Genomic DNA, 24271 nt, shown 5'->3' with positions numbered 1-24271 from the left:
GGGCGAGAGGAACCCCTAGCCTCCTGGCTCTCCTGACGGTCAGCGGGGTGACAGGCCCCATGGCCCTGCGCTGCCCCGCAGGGCTCTTCTTTGCACTCAGCCCATCCTCGACTCCCGTCTGGGCTGGACGACAGAGCTCTGCAGGCCCCAACGGGCGACAGTCCGCAAGCATGTCTCCTCGGCAGCTAACTCAGGCCCAGGTGGAAGTGCGGCCAGGCTCCTACACCCCAGTCCCCCACACACACTCGGGGCAACCACTTAGCAAGTCCCTTTATTACAAAATCGTCACATGATCACTTGTTCAATTTCTGGGGGTGTGGCGAACACTAGGGCAGCACAGCGTGTCTCAATGCAGTTCTGAGCTCAGCTCCACGACTCCCGGGAGGCGGCGTGCTGGCCGGCGAGCACGCCCATGGCTGTGCATTCGTGGCCTCTGCCTGGCCGCTTGGGAGTCCAGCTCCAACCCCTACCTCTGCTGCCAGCCCCACAGCAAGTTCCTGCTGACCCGAGAGTGGCCGAGACGGGAGGCTCAGGAGCACCCCCGGCCTGTGCTGGGGGCCCCGATCCTGATGCGGGGCGCACCCACCGCGGGCCACCGGGCTCACTGGCAGCACTCAGCCACGTGCTTGAAGAGCTCCTCGCCCTGCTCGTCGCTGAAGCACCGCAGGCAGTGGGGGCACTGCAGGTCCCCCTGGCCTCTCTGGGTCACTCCCGAGCACCCGCCCTCTGCGGGGAGGTCCAGCCACTGGGATCCCGTCCCAGGCCTCCGGCCACCAGCTGCCACAGGCTCCGAAGCGTCGGTCTCTAAATACCGGGGAGATCTGCTCCCCGTGTGAATCCGGCAGGAGACTGGCTCACGAGAATCCTAGGAAAAGGCAGGCGTCCGCTCCCGAAGCTGGTTTCGGCTCCAGCGTCTGCAGCCACGTCCGTCGCTGTGCAGGACCCGCACCTTTGCTCTGCCTGGTGCCGAGGCCCGAACAAGGACGTGCCAGGGACGACTGAGGGGTCCGGACCCCCCGCCTGTGCCCACGAGGGGGCCACCCCCCCACGCAGCACGGAGGGGCCGCGTGCAGGAGCTCCCAGCCGGGCCACGAGCTCAGGACAGGCCGGCGGATGCCACCCTCCGCGCGCACACACGTGCCACCAGGAGGTTTCCGGGCACTGGGCATGACGGCCCTGCCTGGAGCGGAACCGAGGTCTTGGCAGCCGCAGGAGAGCTCGAAATGCTTGAAAGAGAAACGAAGACGAGCCCCGCCCCGGGCCCGAGGAAACCCCGGCTGTACCTGTCTCCAGGACGCCTGGCGCTGCAGCGAGGCCACCTGCTCCTCCAGCTCGTGGATGCGGCTCTGCGCCCGCTCCCTGTCCGCCCTCTCCGACGTGAAGTCGTCTTTGTAGGCGAGGATCTGCGAGAGGGCACGCCCGCATCAGGAGGCGACGGCCCGGCCCCCGCGTCAGGAGGAGGCGGCCCCGCCCCCTGGCGTCAGGAGGAGGAGGCGGCCCCGCCCCACTATCCCGTCAGGAGGCCCCGCCCCCCGGCGTCAGGAGGAGGAGGCGGCCCCGCCCCACTATCCCGTCAGGAGGAGGCCCCGCCCCCCGGCGTCAGGAGGAGGAAGCCCGGCCCCCTATCCCCTTAGGAGGAGGCGGCCCCGCCCCCCGGCGTCAGGAGGAGGAGGCCCCGCCCCCTATCCCCTTAGGAGGAGGCGGCCCCGCCCCCTGGCGTCAGGAGGAGAAGGCGGCCCCGCCCCCCGGCGCCCAGGCCGCGGCCGCACCTGCTGCTCCAGCATCTGCACGCGCTCCAGCGCCGCGTCCCGTGCACTCCTCGCCGCAGCCAGCTCCCGCCGCGCCTCCGCGCAGTCATCCATCTTCTCCTCCAACTGCGCGTTGAGCCGGGAGACCTCCTTCCGCATCAGCTCGGGCTCCAGGGGGACTTGCAGGCCCTTCAGCTGCGCGTGGAGCCCCCTCACGTACTCGTCCCTGCTGGCATCGTAGCGCTGCCACTTGGCGTTGAGGTCCTCGACCTGGGGGCCGAAAAGCGCCCTCGAGCCCGCCCAGAATACGAGACCCGTCCCCCCTCCCCCCCACCCCCGCCCGTGGAGGCCGGCTGCGCCCACTCTGGGCGGGGGTGGGGGGGGTGGGAAGCACCCGGACGCGGTGACGGCGAAGTCGCTGCCTGAACGCTGGATTGACAGTGATCCCTGCACCTCATTTAGCAACACGCGAATTAACTTCGGAGTGGAGGACAACCAGACGTGCTCAACACGTCCTTTGGGGCAAACGTGTCGGGCCTTTGGGGACCCTGTGTATCAGCCGAAGCGACCTCAGGGCAGGGGAGACCCCTGGGCATAGCGAGGGGACGCCCCTCACCCACAGTCTGCGCGGGGCGCTTGGCCCGAGTGCGATCTCAGACACTCACGTGAGTCACCTTCTGCCTCAGCGCCCGGTTCTCCTCCCGTAACTTCTCAACCACCGCGTGCACAGAGGCGTCGCCTTCCGCACACTTGGGCTGCACGAGAAAGGGACCAGAACCCGTGTGACCGTGCCTTCCGTGCGGGCACCGCGTCGCAGACGGCCCTGCAGCCGCCCTGCGGCAGGTGCGATGGAGACAGGAAAGGCCAAGCGCTTCCAGAGGGGAGGGTGGTCCTGGCCCCGCCCAAGCCCACCCCACAGAGGGGCCAAGCCTTGCACCGTCTCCACGCCCGAAACCGCCCAGCGTCACAGGGCTGGGGCCAGGGTGGAGAGGGGGCAGGAAGCCGAGCTCGCTGTGACCAAAGAACTTCCCGGCCCAGGGCCCATGGCCGCCAGGAGCAGGCCCCTCCTTCGGGCCCGCTGTCCCTCCTGTTGGGTGTGTCATGTCCAAGATGACCACGGTCAGCTTCAGGGGCTGACTGTCTACAACAACGTCCCTGGGGATCGCGAGGCTGGTGGGATTCAGGTCTAGAAGCCGGCGTGCTGACCCAGTCCCAGCAGGGTGGGCGGGGCTAACCGAAAAGCCATCAGAAATTCAGTCATTTAACAAAGCGGATGGATGGCGGTGACATTTTAGTGAGAATTCCCCTCGAATGACAAAGGAACTGCGTGTGCTAACCCGGCAGGCTCGGGAAACCCCACTGACTCGGCCAAGACCAGCGCTGAGAAATGACGCCTGTTTAGAGCCTCAGCCCAGGCCAACCACGACCGGCTTTCAGATCCCCAGAGAGAAAGGGCCCCGTGACTCAGAATCATACGAGTCCATGGCCTGCCGGGAGAGCACTCTGGTTTCTCAAACGTGCCCTGTTCTTTCTGAGGTTCCTTTTTCATGGGATTCTCAGACCGAGGCCCTCCCCCACGCCCGGCCGAGCTGCTGCTAGGGGACTGCAGGGCTCGTCCCAACAGCCCTACATCACAGGGCGCGGTCACAGCCCCTGCACCTCCACGACCCCGCAGCCCCCCGAGGAGCCCCCTGATTTCTCAGGTGGGGGCTTCCTGATGCTGAAACCCACCCACTCCCCTGCACCCACACTGCTCTCCTGCCGCGGGCCCCGTCCCAAGTAGCTCCAGGCAGGGGGCACAGCACCAAGCGGGGCCCCGTGTCCTCCCTGCCCAGGCCTGAGGCCCCAGCGGGGCCAGGCTGCACTGCAGCTGACGGCCCCGTCCAACCCGAGGGCCCCCTGGGCCAGTGCTGCTCACACAGAGGCCCCCCAGTGCTCAGAGTGTGGGCGCCCGGGCACTGCACGCACCAGCACTCGCTCAGGACACCCCTCCTGCCCCGGCTCTGCTGCTTCGTGGAGGCTGGAGAGACCACAGGGCCACCTCCCCACTGGGCCCGGGGGCAGCTGCAGGTCTGCTCTCCTGTGACATCCTGCAGGCCCCACCGTCCTAGAGGAAATCCCCAGAAGGGCAGGCGGCTGAGACCCTCCCCGTGGCGCAAGGCGAGGCCTGCTGACCCCAGGGCCTACCTCGGGGCTCTGCTCCCCCGCGGTCCCCTGTGCCCCCTGGCGTTCATCCAGACACTTAGCCAGATGCTGGCACATGTGGGCCGTGGCAGCCAGGGTCCGCCGCAGCTGGTGGGTCTCGTCGGCCAGGGAGCGACACAGGACGTGGCTGGCGGCCCGGGCCCGCTCCTTCTCCGCCACGCTCCTCCGCAGCAGGGCCACCTCCTTCTCCCGCTCGAGCCCCGGCTGGCTCAGGAGCTGCTGCGCCTCCCGCTCCTTCTCCTCCAGCTGCTCCGAGAGTCTCTCGATTTCCTAAGGGGAAGATTTAAAAGCACAACTGATCTGACTGCGGTTGGAGAACACTCTTGAGAGTCCCTTGGACTGCAAGGAGATCCAACCAGTCCACCCTAAAGGTAATCAGCCCTGAATATTCATTGGCAGGACGGATGTTGAAGCTGAAACTCCAGTACTTTGGCCACCTGATGCGAAGAACTGACTCACTGGAAAAGACCCTAATGCTGGGAAAGACTGAAGGTGAAGGAGAAGGGGACGACAGAGGATGAGATGCTTGGCATTGCTGACTTGACGGACATGAGTTTGAGCAAGCTCCAGGAGTTGGTGATGGACAGGGAGGCCTGGGGTGCTGCAGTCCATGGGGTCGCAAAGAGTCGGAAACGACTGAGCAACTAAACTAAACTGACTGAAAGAAGCAACATCAGAAATAAACGTTCACAAAGCAGAAGACAGGCACAGACGCCCATCCACACGGGTGTTCATTCGGAGGCTGGCTTCCGGATGGATGATTAACTCAGGAGTTTTCAGCCCCAAAAGTTATATCTGAAACGTCATCTAAAATTCCGTTTTCAAGAGCAAACTCATAACGTTAGATCTTACATCATCAAATTACTAAGTGTGGCGATCGCAAACCTCTTCAAAGAAAGAGCAGAAACTCCCCCGTGGTGGGCAACCCCCAAAGGCACGCCCATGTTCTCACCCCGACACCTGGGAACGTGACTTCATTTAGCTCCAAAGAGCTGTTCAGTCTGTGAGGATGTAATTAGTTAAGAGGAAGGCACGCTGCATCTGATGGACCCTGATCCAACGTCCAGTGCCCTCATAAGAGGTGAGTGTGGACACGTAGAAGAGGCCGCGTGTGGCGAAAGGCAGAGACTGGAGTGTCCACAGCCAGAGGATGCCAGGGTGCCAGCAGCCACTGGGAGCTGAAGAGGAGGACCCGCCCCACACCCTGGTTCAGGGCTTCTGGCCTTCAGAGCAGCGAAGATCAAGGATCTACTGCCTTTGTGCTGTGCGTGCTAGCTCATGCCCAACTCTGTGATTCCGAGGACGGCAGCCCCCAGGCCCCTCTGTGCATGGGGTTCTCCAGGCAAAAGTACTGCAGTGGGTTGCCATACCCTCCTCCAGGGGATCTGCCTGACCCAGGAAACCCAAGTCTCTTGCGTCTTCTGCATTTGCGGGTGGGTTCTTTACCACCAGCACCACCAGGAAGCCTGCCTATTACTGCCTTAGGCCACCCGGCTAATGTTAGAACAGCTCTGGAAAGCTAGTATCCCCGACCACAGTCCTTCAGATGCCGCTGGCTTTCAGCGCCCCCAGTTGGGTTCTGCACTTGGCTCTGTGCTGTCCCACTTTCAGAGTAACGTCCACCGTAACGAGCATGCGAGGGAGGGGCAGCAGGAGGAGCCCGTCCATCCTACATGGGGGAAAACAGCTTCTGGAAAGCCAGGGTGGAGACTGAGCATGCACGGGGAGCGTGGCAGGGAGCATCGGAGCTCCGCTCACGCTCACACGAGGGACCCAGGACCTCCCCTCCACCACTCACGATCTGGCCAGGGGTCTCGCCAGGGTGCTGGCACGTGTGTTTTGCACTCGGAGTCTGACAGCACTGTCCTGGCGCCCTGCTCTTCTGCTCCTTGGTAAAAACTGTCCCACAGCAGCGCACAACCTGCCTGTTCTTTTCAACTACAGCCTGGAGCTTCAGCCAGAGAGCAGGCTGACCGAGCAACGCCTCCAGCTGGTGTGCCTCATGCAGACACAGCCACGGGATACATCCCTAGAAGGCGCGCCCCATGCAGACACAGCCACGGGATACATCCCTAGAAGGCGCGCCCCGTGCAGACACAGCCACGGGATACATCCCTAGAAGGCGCGCCCCGTGCAGACACAGCCACGGGATACATCCCTAGAAGGCGCGCCCCGTGCAGACACAGCCACGGGATACATCCCTAGAAGGCGCGCCCCGTGCAGACACAGCCATGGGATACATCCCTAGAAGGTGCGCCCCGTGCAGACACAGCCATGGGATACATCCCTAGAAGTCTCACGGCTGGGTCTGCCCAAGCCTGGGGTTAGGAAGTAATTGTGGGGATTTCCCTGTTGGTCCAGTGGCTAGGACTCCAAGCTCCCAATGCAGGGGGCCTGGGTTCCATTCCTCGTCAGGGAACTAGATCCCACATGCTGCAACTAAGACCCAGCAGAGCTAAATAAATAAAATATTAGAAAAAAGAACTGATGGGATGGACCTAGAGCCTATCATACTAAAGTCAGAAAGAGGAAGACAAATACCATATATCACGCATAAGTAGAATCTAAAATATGACACCAGGGTTCCCACCACACAGAAACAGAGGACACTCCTGTGGTTGCCAAGGGGGAGGGCGAGTGGGGAGGGCTGGGGTGGGAGTCTGGGATTAGGAGAGGCGGACAATTAACAGAGAAGGAGCAGACAAGGCCCTACTGTGGAGCGCAGAGAAGTGTACTCAGCATCCTGTGGTAAACCACACGGGCAAGGATACGAAAGAGTATACACCATATACATACACACACATGCATGGGCTTCCCTGGTGGCTCAGACGGTAAGAATCCGCCTGCAATGCAGGAGACCTGGGCCAGGAAGATCCCCTGGAGGAGGGCATGGCAACCCACCCTGATATTGTTGCCCGGGAAATCCCATGGACAGAGGGGCCTGTCTACAGTTTATGGGCCTGCAAAGAGTTGGACACGACTGAGCGACTAACACACACATGTACGTATACACACACAGTTTTATATATGTACGTATGACTGACTCACTTTGCTGTAGAGTAGGAATTAATGAAATACTGTAAATCAGCTATACCTCAATAAAATTAAACAACTGGGGGACTCAGGAGCACGGCCAGGCTCTGGGTCCCTCCCTGGGCCCAAACCCACATCCGTGAGGCGAGAGCTGCTCCCCCAGCATCGGTCGTGCCCCATCCACGGATAAGCCCAGCCCGTGACGGCAGCGTGCTAACCAGGTGACCAGAAAACACTCTGAAAGCCTCGTCCTCGTTCTCTCGGGGAAGTTTTTTCACGCAGCTTACAGGATCTATTTCTCAACCAGGGATCGAACCCAGGCCCTTGGCAGTGAGAGCACAGGGTCCTAACTACTGGACCACCAGAGTTCTCTCAGGGAACTTTAAGAGCACCCTTTTCCCCGTTTTCCTCGGACTTTGCTCTAGAAGTGAACAGAAAGACAAGAAGGGAAACTCCATTAGAAGAATCAGTCGGCCTGGCTCTCTTGGGAAAGGCCTCGAGGAAGGCGCTTCCCTGGGTCCTTGTTCCATGACAGGGACTCACTCATGAAGGTGGCGAGGGGACAGCAGGTGGCTGTGAGGGTGGCGGGCGGGGTAGTGAGGTCAGGCCCTGGCAGATGGGCCGTGTCCAGCACCAGGTGGACAGGAAATCAGGACTGGCGACAACGGGTGTGACAAGCGCCAGCGGATCAACCTCAGCAGCAGGGTTCTTGCCCAAAGGCGTCCGGCGCTGGCGCGCCATCAGCCCATCACGCCTCACTGCCCTCTCACCTCACGGGCATCACAGCCAAGCCGGGCAAGGCCCGTTCTTGGAAGGCCACTACTTCATTCTTCCTTTGGGCCCTGATGACCTCACCGCTGGGCTGAAGGAGGAAAAGAGGCCTCTCTCTGGACCTGGCCAGAGGGCATCAGAACCTCCTCCCAACACACGGCCCTCCAGCACCAGGCCAGCCATGCAGGCCCCGTCCAGGGCCTTCCGAGCCTGTCCACACAGCTGGGGCCGCCGGCAGGTGCCAAGGCACTTGGTCTGGGTGAGCCCCAGAAAGTGAAAGTGAAGTCGCTCAGTCGTGTCCGACTTTTTGCAACCCTGTGGACTGTAGCCCACCAAGCTCCTCCGTCCATGGGATTCTCCAGGCAAGAATACTGGAGTGAGTTGCCATTTCCTTCTCCAGGGGATCTTCCCGACCCAGGGATCAAACGCAGGTCTCCCTCACTGCAGGCAGACGCTTTAACCTCTGAGCCACCAGGGAAGCCCAACCCTGATGGGAGGGCAGGCTCTCTCTGCAGACTGTTCCGGCAGCACTGAACCTAAAAACACAAACCCAGACCCAGTTCTTGGCCTTGGACTTGTGTTCCTTAAAAACTGGCCACTTTTGAAGGCCTACCAGCCAATCAAGGCCCTGTCCTGTGCTTTCCTGTGGGAAATACGGCAGGGGCCTCCCTCCAAGGGGACACAGCCCCGGGCCAGCACGGCCCAGCCTCCCCCGGCGCGTCTCCCTGTCCAGCAGCACAGCCCTGCGGGGACCCTGTCGCTGCCGGGGGACGGACGTGCCCGAGGACATCGACCACACGTACTCAAGCTGCACGGAGTTCCCCTCCCAGTGCCTCAAAACCGAATCTGGAGGAATCACTGAGAGCACAGAGCCCTGTCCTGCGGGGACGGTCACGTCCCTGAAAAGCTAACTCAGGTCAGAAGCTGTGACTTCAGCAGGAACGCCTCTGTCCTCGTCTCTATCTGATACAGAAGAGTATTCATGGTAAACACGTGTCTTTCCCCAGTCCTTTGGAAGTTCTGTAATCACATCCCGCTGACTTCAAGATCAGATTCCCTGGGATGCCAGCCCCTTTGCCAGATCGCCAGGTTGGGAAGTCTGTTGTGGCCCCTAGAACTTTTGCAACAGTGTGAGAACCTCTTTGGTATAATTGTTCTCCAGTTTATGGATCACCCACCAGGCGGCTCTATGGTGGGTGTACAGTCAAAGCTATGGTTTCTCGTATCATGTACGAATGTGAGAGTTGGACCATAAGGAAGGCTGAGCGCCGAAGAATTGATGTTTTTGAACTGTGGTGCTGGAGAAGACTCTTAAGAGTCCTTTGGACAGCAAAGAGATCAAACCAGTTAATCCTAAAGGAAATCAACCCTGAATATTCAAAGGACTGATGCTGAAGCTCCAATACTTCGGCCAACTGATGCGAAGAGCCAACTCACTAGAAAAAGACCCTGATTCTGGGAAGGATTGAGGGAAGGAGGAGAAGGGGACAACAGAGGATGAGATGATTGGATGGCATCATCGAATCAATGGACATGAGTTTGAGCAAACTCCAGGAGATGGTAAAGGACAGGGAAGCTTGGTGTGTTACAGTCGATGGGGTCACAAAGAGTTGGACATGACTTAGTGAGTGAACAATAAACCTAGAAAGATCTCCAATCAGCAATATAACTTTACAAGTTAAGGAACTAGAAAAGAAAGAACAAACTAAATCCAAAGCTAGCAAAAGGAAGGAAAAATAAAGATTAGGGCAGAGATAAATGAAATAGAGAACAGAAAAACTATAAGAGAAATCAATGAAACCAAAAGTTAGCTCTTCAGAAAGATCAGCAAAATGGATAAACTTTAGCTAGACAGATTACAAAAAGAAAGAAGACACTAATTACTAAAATCAGCAATGTACGTAGAGACGTTACTACCAATTCTATGAAAATAAAAATGATTACAAATGAGTACTATGAACAACTATAAACCAGCAGATGAGATAACCTAGATGAAACAAATTCTTAAAAACACAATTTCTACCAAGACCAAATCACAGAAACAAAAACTCAATAGACATCTAACTACCAATAGTAAGGAGAGTGAATCAGTAATCAGAGATCTGCCCACAGGCTTCCCTGGTTGCTCAGTGGTCAATCCACCTGTCGGTGCAGGAGACACAGGTTCGATCCCTGATCAGGGAAGATCCCAGGTGCTGCAGAGCAACTAAGCCCATGCACCGCAAGTATTAGCCTGTGCTCCAGAGCCCGGAATACCCACTAGTGAAGCCCCCGCGCCTGAAGTCCGTGCTCCTCGAGAGAGGCCACTGTGCTGAGAAGCCTGCGCACCGCGACAGAGCAGCCCCTGCTCCCCCAACTAGAGAAAGGCCCGCACAGCAACGAAGACCCAGCCAGCCAAAAATAAATTATTTTTTAAAAATATCTCCCTACAAAAAAAGAAAAAAGGCTTGACACTGAAGATTTTATCAGTGAATTCTATCCAGTATTTAAGAAATATTAATAATACCAATTCCTCCCAAACTCTTCCAAAAACTGAAGAGGAGGCAACATTTCCTAACTTATTCTGTGAGGTCAACAGCCAGACAGAGAGACAAGAAAGCAGCAGACTAATGTCCCTTATGAACGCCAATGCAAAAATTCTCAATGAAGTATGCGCACGCATGCTCACTCAGTCGTGTCTCATTCTTTGTGACCCCATGGACTGTAGCCCACCAGGCTCTTCCGTCCATGGGCTTCCCTGGGCAAGGACACTGGAGTGGGCTGCCATGCCCTCCTCCAAGCCCACACACTGTATCTGAAGACAATCAGGTAACTTAATTAATATCTGATAAACAACAACATACGAGACGAGGTCTTCCGAGGAACATAAGGCACGATTGTGTGTCCATGTCTGGTTTCCATCTCTGACAGCATCGATCCCTTGCAATGAAATGAGCGCTATTATTGACCTTTTCTAATCACCTTTGTCACCGCATTTGTTACATGCAGGCTTAGGTAATAACAGTGCTGTGCTGTGGTCACCTTCATAAACGTATTTCATCAAAAAAAAGGAAGGGAGGGAGGAAGGAATTGGTCAATGTAACCTACTACATTACCAGAAGGAAGGGGAAGAAAACATATGATCATATCAAGTGATGCAGAAAAGCATTTGACAAAATTCAACACTTTCACAATAAAAACACGCAACAAACAGCAACAAAAGGAAACTACCTCGGCGTAAAACCACAGAGAAACCCACAGCGAACACCACCTTGCTGTTGTTCAGTGGCAACGTCATCTCCACCTCTTTGCAACCATCTCCCAGAGTCTGCTCGACGGATGTCTGTTGAGTCCATGACGCCATCCAACCGTCTCATCCTCTGTCGCTCCCTTCTCTCCTGCCCTCAATCTTTCCCAGCATCAGGGTCTTTTCAAATGAGTCAGTTCTTTGCATCAGGTGGCCAAAGTGTTGGAGCTTCAGCTTCAGCATCAGTCCTTCCAGTGACTATTCAGGACTGATCTCCTTTAGGATGGATGGGTTGGATCTCCTTGCTGTCCAAGGGGCTCTCAATGGTTTTATCCAGCATCACAGTTCAAAAGCATCAATTGTTTGGCACTCAGCCTTCTTCATGGTCCAACTCTCACATCCATACATGACTACTGGAAAAATTATAGCTGTGACTATCCAGACCTTTGTTGGCAAAGTGATGTCTCTGCTTTCTAATATGCTGTCTAGGTTTGTCATAGCTTTTCTTCCAAGGAGCAAGTGCCTTTTAATTTCATGGCTGCAGTCACCATCTGCAGTGATTTTGGAGCCCAAAAAAGTAAAGTCTGTCACTGTTTCCATTGTTTTCTCATTTGTTTGCCATGAAGTGATGGGACCAGATGCCATAATCTTTACTTTTTGAATGTTGAGTTTTAAGACAGCTTCTACATGCCCCTCTTTCACTTTCATGAAGAGGCTCTTTAGTTCCTCTTTGCTTTCTGCCATAAGGGTGGTATCATCTGCATATCTGAGGTTATTGATATTTCTGCCCGAAATCTTAATTCCAGTTTGTGCTTCATCCAGCCCAGCGTTTCACATGATTTCTCAGATTTCTCAGGAGGCAGGGAAGGTGGTCTGGTATTCCCATCTCTTTCAGAATTTTCCAGTTTATTGTGATCCACACAGTCAAAGCCTTTGGCATAGTCAATAAAGCAGATGTTTTTCTGGAATTCTCTTGTTTTTTCTATGATCCGAAGGATGTTGGCAATTTGATCTCTGGTTCCTCTGCCTTTTCTGGCTTCCCTGATAGCTCAGTTGATAAAGAATCCTCCTGCAATGCAGGAGACCCCAGTTCAGTTCCTGGGTCGGGAAGAGCCACTGGAGAAGGGATAGGCTACCCACTCCAGTATTCTTGGGCTTCCCTGTGGCCCGGCTGGCAAAGAATCCAGCAGCAATGCCGGAGACCTGCGTTCAATCCCTAGGTTGGGAAGATCCCCTGCACAAGGGAAAGGCTACCCACTCCAGTATTCTGGCCTGGAGAATTCCATGGACTGTATAGTCCATGGGGTTGCAAAGAGTTGGACACAACTGAGTGACTTTCACTTTCACTGTCTTTTCTAAATCCAGCTTGAACATCTAGAAATTCATGGTTCATGTACTGTTGAAGCCTGGCATGGAAAATTTTGAGCATTACCTTGCTAGCGTGTGAGATGAGTGCAACTGTGCAGTAGTTTGAACATCCTTTGGCATTGCCTTTCTTTGAGACTGGACTGAAAACTGACCTTTTCCAGTCCTGTGGTCACTGCTGAGTTTTCCAAATTTGCTGGCATTTTGAGTGCAGCACTTTCACAGCATCATGTTTTAGGACTTGAAATAGGTCAACTGGAATTCCATCACGTCCACTAGCTTTGTTTGCAGTGATACTTCCTAAGGCCCACTTGACTTTGTACTCCAGAATGTCTGGCTCTAGGTGAGTAATCACACCATCGTGGTTATCTGGGTCATGAAGATATTTTTTGTACAGTTCTTCTGTGTATTCTTGCCACCTCTTCTTAATATCTTCTGCTTCTGTTAGGTCCATACCGTTTCTGTCCTTTATTGTGCCCATCTTTGCATGAAATGTTCCTTTGGTATCTCTGATTTTCTTGAAGAGATCTCTAGTCTTTCCCATTCTATTGTTTTCCTCTATTTCCTTGCACTGATCACCGAGGAAGGCGTTCTTATCTCTCCCTGCTATTCTTTGGAGCTTTGGAAACTGCAAGCTGTGCAGCCCAGACAAAAACTGAAAAAAATCTCAATTTTTTTTTTTTTTGCAGAAATAGAAAAACTGATCCTAAAATTCATATGCAATCTGAAAGGACCCCAAATAGCCAAAGCAATATTTAAAAAAAAAGAGAGAGAGAACACTTCCTGATTTCAAAACTTACTACAAAGCTACAGTAATCAAAACTGTGAGCACTGACATGAAGACAAACATATAGACCAAAGAAAACGACAGAGCCCAGAACAGACCCCTGCCTGACGGACGGGTTGAGAAGGCGCTAAGCCCTTTTGATGGGAAAGACAGGCTTTTCAAAAAATGGTGCTAGGAAAACCGGATATCCGCTTGCCAAAGAATGAAGTTGGACCTTTATCTAAAACCATACATGAGGACTTCCGTGGTGGTCCAGTGGTTAAGAACCCACCTGCCAATGTAGAGGGCACAGGTTCGATCCCTGGCCTGGGAAGAACTCACATAATGCCGAGCAACTAAGCCCACGTGGCACAAGTACTGAAGCCTACACGCCCTGGAGCCCGTGTTCCACAAGAGACGCCACTGCGATGACGAGTCCACCCACCACACCGGAGCAGCACGCAGCAGCGAAGAACTGCTGCAGCCGAAAATAAACAGCTTTTTTTAAATACATGAAAATTACCTCAAAATGGACCAAAGACTTAAACGTAACACCTTAAGCTATAAAACTCTTAGAAGAAACACAGGGCAAACACTTGGCAACACTGCATTTGACAATGATGTCTTGGTTACGGCATCCAAGGCACAGGTAGCAAAAGAAAACACAGACAAATTGGCAATTTTTAAAATGAAAGTTTAAAAATTTTGCACACAAAACAACAATATCCGTGGAGCAAAAAGACAACCTAGAGAATGGGATGTTCAGTTCAGTTCAGTTCAGTCGCTCAGTTGTGTCCGACTCTTTGCAACCCCATGAATCGCAGCACACCACGCCTCCCTGTCCTTCACCAACTCCCAGAGTCCACCCAAACCCATGTCCGTAGAGTCAGTGATGCCATCCAGCCATCTCATCCTCTGTCGTCCCCTTCTCCTCCTGCCCTCAATCTTTCCCAGTATCGGAGTCTTTTCTAATGAGTCAGCTCTTCGAATCAGGTGTCCAAAGTACTGGAGTTTCAGCTTCAGCATCATTCCTTCCAATGAACACCCAGGACTGATCTCCTTTAGGATGGACTGGTTGGATCTCCTTGCAGTCCAAGGGACTCTCAGAGTCTCCTCCAACACCACAGTTCAAAAGCATCAATTCTTCGGTGCTCAGCCTTCTTCACAGTCCAACTCTCACATACATACATGACCACTGGAAAAGCCATAGCCTTGACTAGATGGACATTTGTTGGCAAATTAATGCCTCTGCTTTTTAATATGCTGTCTAGGTTGCTCATAACTTTCCTTCCAAGGAGTAAGCGTCTTTTAATTTTATGGCTGCAGTCACCATCTGCAGTGACTCTGGAGCCCAGAAAAATAAAGTCAGCCAGTTTCTACTGTTTCCCCACAGAATGAGATGAAATATTTGCAAATTATATATATGTTAAGGGATTAGTATCTAGCATATATAGAGTACTCCTGAAATTCAACAAAATAACCCAGTTCAAAAACAGACAAGGACTTCCCTGGTGGCCTAGTGGTTAAGAATCCACCTTGCAATGCAGGGGACTCATGTACAATCCCCGGTTGGGGAACTAAGACCCCACCGAAGGGCAACTAAGCTTACGAGCCACACCTGGAGAGCCTGGGTGCTGCAGCTGCTGAGCCTGCACGCGCTGCAGCCTGCGCGCTGCAACGAAAGCCCGTGCGTCACAGCCAAAGAGCCCGCACGCCGCAACTAAGGCCTGATGCAACCAACCAAGTAAGTACCTTTAACGGGCAAAAGGCTTGACGTTTCTTCAAAGCAAATACAAAAATGGCCAATAAGCACACGAAATGGTGCTCAACATCGCTTATCATTAAAAGGAGCAAATCAAAACCACACTGCTGCTGCTGCAGTCGTGGCCGGCCCTGGGACCCCACAGACGGCAGCCACCAGCCCCGTCCCGGGGAGTCTCCAGGCGAGAACACTGGAGTGGGCTGCCATTCCCTTCTCCAATGCAGGAAAGTGAAAAGCGAAAGTGAAGTCGCTCAGTCGTGTCCGACTCTTAGCGACCCCATGGACTGCAGCCCACCAGGCCCCCCCGTCCCTGGGATTCTCCAGGCAAGAGCACTGGAGTGGGGTGCCATTGCCTTCTCCAATGCAGGAAAGTGAAAAGTGAAAGTGAAGGAGAAGGCGATGGCGCCCCACTCCAGTGCTCTTGCCTGGAGAATCCCAGGGACGGAGGAGCCTAGTAGGCTGCAGTCCATGGGGTCGCAAAGAGTCAGACACGACTGAGAGACTTCACTTTCACAACTACAATAATTTTGTTCTAAATTGTTCTTGTTGTTTAGTTGCTAAGTCACATCCAACTCTTTGTGAACCCATAGACTGCAGCCCACAAGGCTCCTCCGTCCATGGGATGTCCCAGGCAAGAATACCAGAGTGGGTTGCCGTTTCCTTCTCCAGGGGATCTGCCTGACCCAGAGATCAAACCCACATCTCCTGCATTGGCAGGTGGATTCTTTACCACTGAGCCACCAGCAAAGCCCTTGTACTAAATTACCACACACCTATTAGGCTGCCGACTAACAAAAATACAGAAAATAGCAATGTTGGTTAGGATGTGGAGAAATTGGAACCCTTCTGCCCTGTTTATGGGAATGTAAAATGGTACAGCCACTGTGGAAAAACAGTATGGAAGTCCCTCAAGAAATTAAAAATAGAAATATCACATGATCCAGCAATGTAGCAATTCCACTTCTGGATAAAGACCCAGAAGAACTGAAAGAAGGATCTGAAAGAGATATTTACACACTTATCTTCATGATAGCAGTGATGTTTGTTAGAGCTAAAACACGGAAGAAACCCAAGTGTCCATCAACGGAGGAATAGACAAAAGCAAAATGTGGAGCATTATTCAGCCTTAAAAAGGAAGGAAATTCTGACAGATGTTACAACATGGATGAACCTTGAGGACATCATGTTAAGTGAAATAAACTAGTCACGAAAAGATAAATAGCGTACTATTCCTTTTATCAGATTGATTATATTCTTTGCAGCCAAAGATGGAGAAGCTCTATACAGTCAGCAAAAACAAGACCAGGAGCTGACTGTGGCTCAGACCATGAACTCCTTATTGCCAAATTCAGACTTAAATTGAAGAAAGTAGGGAAAACCACTAAACCATTCAGGTAGGACCTAAATCAAATCCCTTATGATTATACAGTGGAAGTGAGAAATAGATTTAAGGGGCTAGATCTGATAGATAAGAGTGCCTGATGAACTATGGAATGAGATTCGTGACATTGTACAGTAGACAGGGATCAAGACCATCCCCATGGAAAAGAAATGCAAAAAAGCAAAATAGCTGTCTGGGGAGGCCTTACAAACAGCTGTGAAAAGAAGAGAAGCGAAAAGCAAAGGAGAAAAGGAAAGGTATAAGCATCTGAATGCAGAGTTCCAAAGAATAGCAAGAAGAGATAAGAAAGCCTTCTTCAGTGATCAATGCAAAGAAATAGAGGAAAACAACACAATGGGAAAGACTAGAGATCTCTTCAAGAAAATCAGAGATACCAAAGGAACATTTCATGCAAAGATGGGCTGGATCAAGGACAGAAATGGTATGGACCTAACAGAAGCAGAAGATATTAAGAAGAGATGGCAAGAATACACAGAAGAACTGTACAAAAAAGATCTTCACGACCCAGATAGTCACGATGGTGTGATCACTGACCTAGAGCCAGACATCCTGGAATGTGAAGTCAAGTGGGCCTTAGAAAGCATCACTATGAACAAAGCTAGTGGAGATGATAGAATTCCAGTTGAGCTATTCCAAATCCTGAAAGGTGATGCTGTGAAAGTGCTGCACTCAATATGCCAGCAAATTTGGAAAACTCAGCAGTGGCCACAGGACTGGAAAAGGTCAGTTTTCATTCCAATCCCAAAGAAAGGCAATGCCAAAGAATGTTCAAACTACCGCACAATTGCACTCATCTCACACACTAGTAAAGTAATGCTTAAAATTCTCCATGCCAGGCTTCAGCAATATGTGAACCGTGAACTTCCTGATGTTCAAGCTGGTTTTAGAAAAGGCAGAGGAACCAGAGATCAAATTGCCAACATCCGCTGGATCATGGAAAAAGCAAGAGAGTTCCAGAAAAACATCTGTTTCTGCTTTATTGACTATGCCAAAGCCTTTGACTGTGTGGATCACAATAAACTGTGGAAAATTCTGAAAGAGATGGGAATACCAGACCACCTGATCTGCCTCTTGAGAAATCTGTATGCAGGTCAGGAAGCAACAGTTAGAACTGGACACGGAACAACAGACTGGTTCCAAATAGGAAAAGGAGTACGTCAAGGCTGTATATTGTCACCCTGTTTATTTAACTTATATGCAGAGTACATCATGAGAAACACTGGACTGGAAGAAACACAAGCTGGAATCAAGATTGCCGGGAGAAATATCAATCACCTCAGATATGCAGATGACACCACTCTTATGGCAGAAAGTGAAGAGGAACTAAAAAGCCTCTTGATGAAAGTGAAAGTGGATAGTGAAAAAGTTGGCTTAAAGCTCAACATTCAGAAAACGAAGATCATGGCATCTGGTCCCACCACTTCATGGGAAATAGATGGGGAAACAGTGGGAACAGTGTTAGACTTTATTTTTCTGGGCTCCAAAATCACTGCAGATGGTGACTGCAGCCATAAAATTAAAAGACGCTTACTCCTTGGAAGGAAAGTTATGACCAACCTAGATAGCATATTCAAAAGCAGAAACATTATTTTGCCAACAAAGGTCCGTCTAGTCAAGGCTATGGTTTTTCCTGTGGTCACGTATGGATGTGAGAGTTGGACTGTGAAGAAGGCTGAGCACCGAAGAATTGATGCTTTTGAACTGTGGTGTTGGAGAAGACTCTTGAGAGTCCCTTGGACTGCAAGGAGATCCAACCAGTCCATTCTAAAGGAGATCAGCCCTGGGATTTCTTTGGAAGGAATGATGCTAAAGCTGAAACACCAGTACTTTGGCCACCTCATGCGAAGAGTTGACTCATGGGAAAAGACTCTGATGCTGGGAGGGATTGGGGGCAGGAGGAGAAGGGGACGACAGAGGATGAGATGGCTGGATGGCATCACTGACTCGATGGACTTGAATCTGAGTGAACTCCGGGAGTTGATGATGGACAGGGAGGCGTGGTGTGCTGCGATTCATGGGGTCGCAAAGAGTCGGACACAACTGAGCGACTGATCTGATCTGATCTGATCTGATTCCATTTATAGGAGGTATACAGAGCAGTCAACATCATAGAGACAAAGTAAAAGGGTGGCTGCCAGTGGGGTGGGGGGACAAAATCGGGAGATGGGAAATCATTGTTTGACGGATACAGAGTTTGTTGCACAAGATTAAAAGAGGTACGGAGACAGATGGTAAAAAAATAAACACACACACACCCAGTACACACACACAAAACCTAACACAACCTCTTTGAAAGCATGCGTGCTCTTCCACTCATCAACAGCACAGCAGAAGGAAAGGCACAACTGGATCTATCAGGAGCAAGCAGGGCCCATGAGGCTGGCGACAGGGCTGAGTAACTACAGGCCGCACAGCGAGCCAGCGCCATTATTCCAGAAAGTCTTAACTGGAAGAGCTGTGCAAAGTCATCTGTCCAGAGCTCATGTGACAAATAAGCTATGGTCTGAGCCCCACTGTGGCGGCAAAAAAGATCAGAATTCTCAAGATTGATCTGGCCCCACCACGAAAGAACTGCAGCCTGGCCACAGATGCTCTGATCACCTGGCCGTCCTTCCACACCTGTGAGCCTCAGCGTCTTCCCTGGGAGCCCGCGGTCCTCCCCGACCTGGCTCACATGGTCCAGCCCCGGTCCAAAGCACCTGGCTGACGTGGCCACTGATGAGACGAGCGAGTCAACCAATTCCTCTGGTTGCTTTCACTCTGCGGCCACTTCAGTGACCCCAGGGCCTCTGCGAGGTGTACACCTCTGCATCCTTCCACGGGCTCTGACCAACCCCGGAGATATGTAGGGGTAAGCAACAAACGTATAACTCCGTAAGACACCAGATCATTTAATTGCTCTTTAAATAATTTAAAATCCTAAAACAAAAAGCACATGTCAGAGGTCAAAGGACCAGTAGTACCAGAACTACAGACCTGATTCTACCTGAGCTTTGGTTAGAGGCTGGGGGCCACAGGACGTTGGGGAGACATGGCAACTGAGCACCAGTGGCCACCAGCATCCTCCTCGGGAGCGATGTGCTCCGGTCCCCCCTCTGCACCCACCTATCGCTCCTGGTGTCCACAACATAAGGTCAGCGGTGCAGACCACGAAACTTCCTGCTACCCTGGCATGTTACAACACACCTTCCCCAGGAAGAGGGAGAGAGCTGGACTGAGGAAGACATCTATCTCCCAAAGGCATTTAAAACGATGCAGACAAGAAAATATTGACGTCATGATGTTAGGGAATTAAAATGGAAGTAGGCTTCTCCAGGCTTCAGGCGCAGAACAGCAAGCCCCTGACCTGCTCCTGACCTGCCTGGTCACCACCTGGGTTGTGTGCCTACCCACCAGCACACCGGGTGTTACCAGCAAGCCAAGTGGCACTTCGGATAAGACAGGGAGAGGGTCTTGGAATTTCTTGAGACCCTGGAGGTCTGGCTAGGCCCCGGGGTTCAAGAAGTCTTATGATTCACAAAGTCAAACGAACAGCAGTGTGTGAAGGTCTGAGCGTGCATTGTGTGTGTAGCGATTGGTGTCTTTTGTTACCGAATCCTGAAAACCTGAAACAGAAGGAAAACTTTCAGTAAAACACATGGTATTAAGTAAAACTGTAGAAGACAGCATGAATTCAATGGTGCCAAATGTATACAAACCCTATAGTTAAAGGAAAAACAGGGAAGAGGCATGCCAAGAGGTTAACACTGGTTATCTGCCTGCAGTGCCATTACGGTGGCTATCTTAGTCTTTAGTCTTTGCTCAGTTGCTCAGATATTCAAAATTACTTTTATAAAACAAAACAAAACACGTCTGTCTTCCACTCTTGGCTGCAGGGCCAAGCCTGGTAGTAAAAATTCTCTTTTGCAGGCCTAGATTCTTTACTGGGAAAACCTGGATAATAGTGATGCGCCAAATGGGATAATAGATCAGAGTTCACCAAAAGGTCTGGGGCAGTGCCAAACAGCTATTGTAGGAAAATACTGTTACTCTTGCTCCTGATTTGAGTATTTAATAATATTTCATGCAGACAGACATAATATCAAAGACAAGGATAAGAAAGTGGGAAAGTAAGGACTTAAGTCTGTTTTCAGACACTCTAGCAGCTTCCCACTCTGTCATCACTCCCTGCAGAGCAGAGGTGTGACTACTGAAAGATACATTCACAACGAGGGCTAACAGAGATCCCGGACATTAGGGTTCACATGGCCCTGAACCTAACACAACCCACACACACGAGGAGCCTAGAGGCATGCGCTACACACACCCAGCCCAGTGCCTGCGCACAGAGCGCAGGACTCAGCATGAACACACACACACTCCAGACACAAGCAACACCCACACTCATCCCTAAGACCCAACACAGGCACACATCCCTCAGAACCCAGCACAGACACACACCCGTCAGACCCAACGTGGGAGAAGACCCCTCTGAATTCAGCTGGTACACAACCATCAGATTCAATACCGGCACATGCACAACCCTCAAAACCATCACAGACAAGACAACCTACAGAATCCAACACACATACATACCTCCAGAGCCCAGATGAGCGCCCATACCCCTCGGAACCCAAAACACACACAGACACACACACCACTCAGAACATATACAGTTCAGAAACCAGCAGAGACAAACACACTCCTCAGACCCCCATGGGAATACTCCACTCAGAACCCAACAACTGCAGATACCCTTCAGAGCCAACACACACAGCCCTCACACCCAGCACAGACAGACATGCTGCTGAGAATGACTCAGACACAACACAGACACACACATCCCTGAGAACCAACGTGGACTCCACTCCTCAGAACCAAGATGGCACACTTTCCTGAACTGAACATGGAAGCAAAAACTTGCGATCCAATATGTGCAAAACACCCTCAGACACAACACAAACACACACTCATCAACCCAAAATAGAAACACACTCCTCAGATCTAACATGGGAGCCCACACATGCCTCAGAACCAACACGGACAAATACTCTTTACGCCAAAAATGGGCACACACTGCTTAGAACACAACTAGGAAACACAGCCCTCAATGCCAACAAGGACACATAATCCTCAGACCCACCATGAACACACGGCCATCAGAAACAACACGGACACACAACCCTTCGGAACCAATGCAGACACAACCATCAAAACCCAACACAAGAACAGACCCTTCAGAACAGACTCACAACCCGCAGACCCTAGTCACACACACACACACCGCCCAGACACCAGCAGGTATAAACACACCTGAAAACCAACACAAAGTGGGAAGGAGAGTGGGATGGATTCAGAGTAGCATATACATTACCGTGTGTAAAACAGCCAGCCGCTGTTTCACAACGGGAAGCTGCTGTATAACACAGCTCAAATTCAGTGCTCCGTAACAACCTGGAGAGCGGGGATGGGTGGGTAGGAGGAAGGGGACATGTGTATCCCCACAGCTGACTCATGTTGACTTACGGCAGAAGCCAACCCAACAGTGTAAAGCAATTATCCTCCAATTAAAAATAAACTGTAAATAAGTTTATTAAAAACACCACAACCACATACTCCTTAGAATTAATATGGGCGCACAGAACCCTCAGACACAACCAGGGAACATTACCCTTCAGAACCCACCATGGGAGCAGACACAGCCCAGACTCTCCACAGGCGCACACACAGCTCAGACCCAGCAGGGGTAAACACACCCAGCACCCCAAACCAACACACACACGCCACTCAGAGCTGCTACAGACACACAGCCTTTGGAATCCACAGAAGCACAAACACCTCTGAGAACTGAGCCCGGGGGGACACAGCCCTCAGACCCCACAAGGGAGCAGATGACTCAAACTAGCATGACACACACCCAAGAACCAGCAGAGACACACCACCCTTCCATCTAACAGGCGCACAACCTCTCAGAACAGAAATGGACACACACACCCTCCAGAACCCAGCACAGAAACACACACTCCTCAAAACCAACACAGACACACATACCCTTCAGGACCAAGATGGGCAGATCCACCCTTTAGGCCCAACAGGGACAAGCCTCAGAGCCACACAGGCACACACATCCCTCAGAGGCCAACCAGGGGGCAGACGGCTCAGCACAGCCAAACGCAGAAACCCTCACAACCGCACAAGCCCTAACTCACGCAGGAGCACAGACCCCTGAGAACGCAGGAGATGCGCAAGCACACCGCTCAGCACGGGCACACACGCTCCTCAGAAGCTTCAGGACACACAGCCGTCAGACTCGACACAGCCACGCGCTTCCCGCACACGCTCACCTGAGAAGCAACACGGACACACAGCGTGGTCGCAGCCGCCCCTCAGACCCGACGCTGGAACACACACACCCTTCATAACCAATACGGGCACACAGCCCTCAGGCCCCACGGGGTAACGCCACACACACACTACCACGCACACACCCCTCAGAACCAACTCGACACACATCCATATAATCAGAAAGGACAAACCCCTCACCACCGACAGGGACACACAGCTCTCAGAACGTGAGGGAGCGACACACTCCTTCAAACGCAACAGGGTCAGAGCCCTCAGAACCCAACACGCGCACACACATCCCCTCGGAATTCAAACCGGCAGACACAGCCCTCAGACCCAACGCGGTGCGGAGCCCTGAGAACACAGCGCGCACACGCACGGCGGAACCCGGCTCGACGCACCGCCCAGAACCCACAGACACAACGGCTCAGCCGCGGCGGACCACGCACGCCTCACGCCCGGCGGGCGCACGCAGCCTCCGGGGACACGCGCCCCCGGGGAGCCCCCAGGAAGCCTGGCCCTGCCGCCCCGCACCTGGCGCAGCGCGGCCTCCGCGGCGCCGCCGTCCCGCTGCCGCAGCTGCTCCCGGAAGCGCGCCACCTGCTCCAGCAGCGCGTCCACGAGCGACGGCGCCGTGTCCCCCTCGAGCGCGGCGAGCCGGGCGCGGAGGCGCGCGATGAGGGCGTCCCGGGCCGCCAGCTGGTCTTGCAGGCGCCTCAGCCGCTGCCCCGCCTCGTGGTACAGGCCGCAAAGCGCGGCAGCCGCGCGCGGGGCGCCCTCCCGCCCCCCGGACTCCGCATCCCCGGACGACATGGCTGCGGGCCTGGCCGGGAGGCGCGGACCGCCGGCAACTTCCGCGCCGGGTCTGGGCCGGGAGACCGGGGGGGCGGCCCACCTTCCCGGAACTTTTCCCGGCGCGCCCCGCCCTCCGCGGAGATCCCGAGCCCGCCCCGCGCCCAGAGGCAGGCCCCGCCCCCCGCGGACAGCGTGGTCCCGCCCTTGCCGAGCCGCAAGACCCCGCCCCCACGGAGAGCCTGACCCGCCTCCCGCCGAAAGTCCAGGCCCCGCCCCACGCGGACAGCGTGGTCCCGCCTTCGCCGAGAGGCAGACCCCGCCCCCACGGAGAGCCTGGCCCCGCCTTCCGCCGAGCCGTCAGGCCCCGCCCCCACGGACCACGTGCTCCCGCCTCCCGCCGAGCCGCCAGGCCCCGCCCCGCGGACAGCTTGGTCCCGCCCTCGCCGAGCCGCCAGGCCCCGCCGCCGAGGAGATCTGGGGCCCGCCTGCCGCGCGGACCTTGGCCACGCAGGGTCCCCACCGACCGGGCGGGGTCCCCACCCGCCCGGGTCCTGCGGCCGCTCCACCCGCGGGTCCCTGGCCTGTGCCAGCAGCCTCATCGCCTCGTGTCGCGGGAGCTTTCAGAGAAGTCAGGCCCGGACAAGAAGAGGGATCAAAGGACCTCTATTTCGCTACTGATAGAAGGGAAAGAAGTGGCCAGAGACGACCCCGAGTGTTAGCCCCGAGCGTGGACCCGGCTCCCCCCCTCCCCACCCCCCTGCCCCCGGCTGCAGGCCGGCTGCCACGCCGAAAAGGGCGACCTTCCAGGAACTGAGCCTGGCGAGGTACCCAGCCTACCAGCGAGATTCCAGAGCCCGCGCCCCGTCTCCGAGGT

General features: G+C 53.7%; 1 protein-coding gene across 2 annotated transcripts; it reads right to left on the bottom strand.

Annotated features, from left to right (window-relative positions):
• Window positions 1-254: 254 nt before the first annotated feature.
• TNIP2 (TNFAIP3 interacting protein 2) lies at window positions 255-23537 on the bottom strand. Of its 2 annotated transcripts, XM_055589254.1 has the most exons (6): window positions 23137-23536; window positions 3936-4223; window positions 2414-2503; window positions 1770-2018; window positions 1284-1403; window positions 255-865 (listed from the first exon to the last, which is right to left on the bottom strand). In XM_055589254.1, exons 1-6 carry the CDS (start codon window positions 23413-23415, stop codon window positions 602-604), a joined length of 1290 nt encoding a protein of 429 aa, XP_055445229.1. In that variant the 5' UTR covers window positions 23416-23536; the 3' UTR covers window positions 255-601. The 2 variants fall into 2 exon arrangements, with proteins under 2 accessions (XP_055445229.1, XP_055445228.1); XM_055589253.1 differs by having other exon boundaries at window positions 723-1403; window positions 23137-23537.
• Window positions 23538-24271: the final 734 nt, after the last annotated feature.

Source organism: Bubalus kerabau, chromosome 7, assembly GCF_029407905.1.
Source record: "Bubalus kerabau isolate K-KA32 ecotype Philippines breed swamp buffalo chromosome 7, PCC_UOA_SB_1v2, whole genome shotgun sequence".
NCBI lineage: Eukaryota > Metazoa > Chordata > Mammalia > Artiodactyla > Bovidae > Bubalus > Bubalus kerabau.
The sequence above is the reverse complement of the archived record's forward strand: the minus strand, read 5'-3'. Positions and strand labels throughout refer to the sequence as shown.

Excerpts from the sequence above, each read along its gene's own strand:
- TNIP2 (XM_055589253.1), bottom strand. The coding sequence starts at position 23,415 with ATGTCGTCCGGGGATGCGGAGTCCGGGGGGCGGGAGGGCGCCCCGCGC. Across the intron at positions 4,224-23,136 it reads CGGAGGCCGCGCTGCGCCAG|GAAATCGAGAGACTCTCGGA; the intron begins GTGCGGGGCGGC and ends TCTTCCCCTTAG. Across the intron at positions 2,504-3,935 it reads CGGGGGAGCAGAGCCCCGAG|CCCAAGTGTGCGGAAGGCGA; the intron begins GTAGGCCCTGGG and ends TTTCTCGTGCAG.